The sequence below is a fragment of the Stenella coeruleoalba genome (assembly GCF_951394435.1).
Source record: "Stenella coeruleoalba genome assembly, chromosome: 8".
Taxonomy (NCBI): Eukaryota; Metazoa; Chordata; class Mammalia; order Artiodactyla; family Delphinidae; genus Stenella; species Stenella coeruleoalba.
The window spans coordinates 12,839,196-12,844,640 of NC_137154.1; the positions used below are offsets into that span (position 1 = coordinate 12,839,196).

General features: G+C 46.7%; 1 protein-coding gene across 2 annotated transcripts; it reads right to left on the reverse strand.

The window, feature by feature from the left end:
* Positions 1–781: 781 nt before the first annotated feature.
* PTPMT1 (protein tyrosine phosphatase mitochondrial 1) lies at positions 782–5,008 on the reverse strand (the record flags this gene model as incomplete). Of its 2 annotated transcripts, none has more annotated exons than XM_079929169.1 (4): positions 4,557–5,008; positions 4,375–4,455; positions 2,238–2,429; positions 782–940 (listed from the first exon to the last, which is right to left on the reverse strand). In XM_079929169.1, the coding sequence occupies exons 1-4, from the start codon at positions 4,728–4,730 to the stop codon at positions 782–784; spliced, it is 606 nt and encodes a 201-aa protein (XP_079785295.1). In that variant the 5' UTR covers positions 4,731–5,008. The 2 variants fall into 2 exon arrangements, with proteins under 2 accessions (XP_079785295.1, XP_079785296.1); XM_079929170.1 differs by having other exon boundaries at positions 786–940; positions 2,291–2,429; positions 4,557–5,007.
* Between the last annotated feature and the right edge of the window lie 437 nt (positions 5,009–5,445).

Sequence of the window (5,445 nt, forward strand, 5' to 3'; positions counted from 1 at the left end):
CTACCCTAGAATTTAGGACGTTTGTCTGTTGTTTTTCATCTGTCTGTCAAGAAATGTATACTTTGGTTTTATTTTTGGCTTATTCCAAGGAGTAAGCCAGAAAGAAGTAGAAAGGATTATTTCTGATTAATCGCAGAAACTTTTTTCAAACTCAAATATATAAGGTCTCTATTCTTTTAAAAGCTCTAAGCTAAGCCAAGAGCTAGGAACTGTTCATACAAATAAAAGTTTTTGAAGCGATATGTGTGTCTGTTTTGAATTCTGAAGGGGTGACTTCCTAAGGGAAACTAATTACATACCCACACATTTCTAAGTCAGTCACAATACTGATTGAATCCCATACTTCCTTGTCTGCATACAGGATGACTGCTCCAAGTGAGGAGAGCCCCATAGGGCCAGTGAATTAGGATTCTGACAGTGGCAAAGAGCCATAGCTGAGTATTTCTCTTCTCTTTTCCTAGTGTTAAACGTCTTTGAGTTATGGGGGTAAATATCATTAGGCACAACATCAGGTGCACGACAGATTTCTTTGACCTTTGGAAATAAACCCTTATCCCTGTCCCATATCCCCAGGCCCCATGAATAGAAGCCACACTAAATCTGCCTAGTCACACAACAGTGTTATTTCAAGAAAACGAAACAAGACACAGGGAGTGAAATTAACCATTACTTAGCACATTTCTATTACGTCAAGTTTGGGCTTAAGGCCCTTTGGTCCTGTTAAACATTCTCATTCTGTAGCAAGCCAGGGTTGTCCTGAGTTCTTTCTAATCCATGTACTTCATATCTGCGATGTGTGACAAGTCTCATTCTTTGCTGCTCCTGCAGTGATCACCCTGTGGAACTCTCTGAGAACTTCCAGCTGGCCAGGTCTGATGTAGATGTGTGACCGGATTTTGGTGATGGCTCTTACGGCCTCCTCTGGAGTCCAGTTGTACACCTGAAGTGCAGGGTTGGGAAATCAGACAAAGAAAGGACCAGGTGTTAAGGTGTCCTTGACCCAATAACAAGTGCTAAAGGGCTCTCAGAATTTCATTTTTTTAAAAATTCCACTTTGCAGGGAGTTAAACGCTATGCCCCACATATTATAAGTGGGAGAGCACTTTAACCCCTTCAGTCAAAGTCCCACAATTATATGCAATAGGCTGGGGGAGGTAAAGGGGGGGACCCAAATCAGTCTTTCTATCTAATTTTTATTCTGCCAAACCCTGGAAATAGAAGGTTGAACACATGAAGCTGAGATCCTAAATTCAAGCGGGCATAGGCCTACTAGATGTCCTCTCTGAGCTAGGCTGTTGGTTACAAGAGTTTCCTGGAAAGACTACACAGTTGGTGTTTCTATGCAACTTGTCACCATGTCTAGAAAAGAGTACTTTTAAAATCTAACTAGGAGGGCTATCTTTGTGTCCTCAGGATACTTACTGGTTTAGAAATCAATAGAACCAAGAAAGTATAGATCTTTAGCCTGCTGGTTCAGTTCTCACTTTGCCCAAAATATCTCCTGACACCCAGTTTCCAGCAAAACAGAGTCCTAATGACTAAAGCTTTAGTATTGTTAAATCATATATTCACCAGTCCACAGTAACACAAGGCCAGGCTGTTTATCTTTACATTTCCTTTTTCCTTAAACTATCTACATTACTTAGTAAATGCTCTGCAGGGGCCTCACAGGTAACAAAAATGAGCCGGGGGTTTGTAACAGGAAAGGATGGACTAGAGTACTGGCTTCTAAATGTTTTTAAAAGCATCCCACCTGCCGATCATAACAAACTGATAGGCAAAATTCTGTTGGAGCCACTGTTTCTAGAAATTAATGTCCAGAACTTTACTCTGAAATACTTAAAGAAACGTGAGTCCTATAGAGCTGCAAGTGATCAGCACTATTATCTACAGAACTAGACTTCCTGACATGTTTATAACAAGTGTTTCTAGCCTTTTGCTGGTATTAGCATCCTTTGTAACTCCATTTTCTGAGTGCTCATTCTAGGTCAGTGCTTGACATACATTCTCATTCAAGCTTCACAAATTGAGGAAATTGAGCAATGGAGAGGGGAAGCCACTTTTGCCTAAGGTCACGCAGCTGGCCGGTGAGAAAGCCAAAGGTCAGCCTGTCTGCAAAGTTCAGGTGCTTTCCACCTCCCAAACAGCCTGAAATTGGGAACATGGCTCCTAGCAAGGTCTGCCAGTAGACTGGAGATCTGCTGGAAAGGGGACCGGTCCAGAAAGACCTTTTCTACCTGAATCAGATATGCTGCCACCATAGTGGCACTTCTGGAACGCCCAGCCTTACAATGTACGTAGACAGACTGGCCTAGCGACTGGTACTTGAGAGCAAACTGGACTCCTTTCTGGAGGTTAGCCAAGGTTGGGACTCCGGTCATGTCTATCGTGCTGAGCCGCAGCTGCTCGACTCCTGCATTCTTCCACTCCTGGAACGAGGTCCACCAGCATAGAAAATAAAATGAAAAAAGCCTGATGTGAATGGTAGGAAGATGGGCTCCCAAGAGGCAGCAAAACAACAAGGAAGCTTCACGGTTTACTACAATGTGAATATACTGTTTACTGTTTGCCTAAAAAGAAACTTCTTTCAGAAATGTCTTTAAAATGGCTGACCTACATGGCTGGTCTTTCATCACACAACAGCAATGCTGCTGAGTTAGGATTATGTCCAAGATTTAAAGTGTTCTTAAAGTACCATTAGGAGCTTTAGTACCAAAGCTAAAGTATTTGAATCTTTAGCTACAAAATACGAGCTGTATAAAATTCATCTACAAAAGCTGTGTAACTATTTTCGCATGATCCAGCTGCAAGGCTGGACTACTACGTTTTGCAAGAACTTTCTGTTTCTCTGTCCATAAGCCTCCTCTTTTTTACCACTTTTTTTGAGAGGGTATGTGGTAGGAAACAGAGTTATTTTAAAATTAAAATAATGCACCTACTTTTGTTAGTGCAATATTATCACTTAGGAGGAAGAAAAGAATAAACAGGAGAAATAAGGCCTCTGGCAAACTGGGCAACTTTATTTTTTATTTTGCCTTAAGACTTCAGGTAGGCTCCAGCTACTCTTGATATTAATCACTTTAGCAAACCAGAAACTTATGACTCCGAACGAGGGTCAATATTTTATACAGCTCATGAAATTAACAAAAAACAGCAAAATCTGGCAGCATGGGGCTTATACATCAATTATGTCAGAAACACCTAGGGAGCTTGCTAAATGTTCAGATTCCTGGGACCCCACCCTAAAGTTCCTGAGTCAGAATCTCTGGGGGTTGTACCTAGGAATCTGCTAGTTTAACAAGACTGCCAGGTAATTCTTAGGCATATTAAAATGTGAGAACCACTGCCTTGGAGATTAGGCTAGTGGGATAAGATAGCTGCTCACAAATGTCAATTGCCTCACACCCAGAGACGAGCACTTTCTGTGACTTGCTTCGCAGGATGGACCACGTTAAGGAACATTCACCATTTTGGCTAATAACTCCTGAGGTCTTGTGGCAAAATACTGTGGGAAATCCAAGGAACTGTTTGTTACCCATTCTTTAAAAATGTATGCCATCACTGATCAATATATTTTAAATGTGAGTCACAATTTTTTTAAGATTTCAAAAAAATCTACAGTTGAAATAACGGCATGTTCATTAGGCTCTATCAGTACAGTAAACAAGAAAATAATTGTGCAGTGCTAATAGAAGGCAAACACTGTAAAGATAGGGCAACATCTAATAACCATTATGAACAGTTCCACAAATAAGCATTCACATCTAATGAAAATTATGATTTAGGCCTGAACTTTATTTATGACAGTGCTTTGGAGTTCCACTATCATCTCTAACATATATATAAAATTCCCTCAAATCAAAACCAAATGAACCCTATGCAGTTTTTGCAATGGGTTGTTTTATGATAAATTTACCAGGGACTGGCCATAGCTTTTCTTTTTACAGTTTATAGGACCTTCATCTTGAATATCTAACAGTGTCTGATCCATACTTAGTGCTGAGTAAGTGTCAAATGAATGAAAGCAAGCCATAGAAAAGTTGCCTTTCAGTTCTGGTTACTGATTTGAGTTACCGACATTAAGAATACATTTGTGCACAAAGGAATAATCAAAGTTTGTCAACTCTACTTTTAAATGCCTTTCACATCAGTTTTTATTTCACAATTAATTTCTACCCCCAGCCGCAGCCATTTAAGCTTAGAGGGCCAGATCCTCCCTGAGGAGGCAAAAAAGCCTGGGACGCCTGTCTCTGCGGCAAGGTCACCTACAGCACCCCCTCCCCCAACCTCCTCCGGCTCGCCAGGCCCTGTGTGGTGGGCGAGGCCGGCGGGGCGCCTCGGCCCCAGTTCTGCCCACGGGCCCCGGCGCCTCACCTTTGGGGAGTTGCACAGGAACCTCGTCTCATACTCCTCGTTCATGGTGATCAGCCCTCGCACGTTCTCGTCCTGTACCAGCTGCCGAGGCAAAGAGGGGGCTCAGAAAGGGCCGCCGAGGCCCGGGCGGCGCTCGCCTGGCTCCCAGCCCCGGCGCGGCCCGGCCTCCCGGCCCGGCTCACCCGACGAGTCATGTTCCGCAGCGGCAGCGCGCCCAGCAGCACCGTGTTGTCGATACGGTTGTACCAGTCGCGGTGCGCCGGGCCCGGCATCTTCCCGCGGAACAGTGTGTACAGCAGCGTCGGGTAGAAGAGCACCCGGGCCAGGCCGGCCTCCAGCAACGTGCCGGCCGCCATCCTGCCCTACCCGGCCCGGCGCAGCGACGACCTGCCCACTCCCGGGCTCGCGGGGGGCGGCCGCGAGGAGGGCCAGAAGAGCGACGAGGCCGAGGACTGCGAGTCGTCCGCGGCCTCCAGCGAAGGCGACACGGCCGGCGCGGGCCTCTTGAGCACCGAGACCTCGGGCCCGGCCCCCAGGGACACTTCGGGAGAGCCTGGGCCCCGTGGGACCGGCACCATGTCTCGGGAGGAGGGGCCGCCGGCCTCGGGGGAGGGACCAGGGCTTCCCGGGCGGGAAACTGGGACCCCTGACGAGGGAGGGCGCGTCCTCGGTCCAAGGTTGTGAGTTTGCGGCGTGTGAAACTGTGAACGCTGCCTGTGCCATTGACCCCCCCTCCCGAGGGAGGGGGCTGTGACTCCAGGTGAGGGAGTCTCTGACCCCTGCGTGTGAAACTATGACCCCGACCGAGGGAGGCGGGGCCCTGGCCAATGGCCAGTGGGTCTGTGACACCTTCCCCAACTACCGGCCAGAGGGAGGGAACTGTTATCCCAGGTGAGGGTGTGCCCACCAAAGGGGAGACATGACAAGGAGACTCTCTGGTAGGGGGAGCCCTGAAGGAGAGACTGGAAGGGACTTTGAGCTTTTAAGTAGAGAGGCTTGTTGGAGAGGCCCTGATCCTGGACAAACAGGGGACCTGGGTTCATCTGGCCCTTCCTTCCCAACCTATCCCCC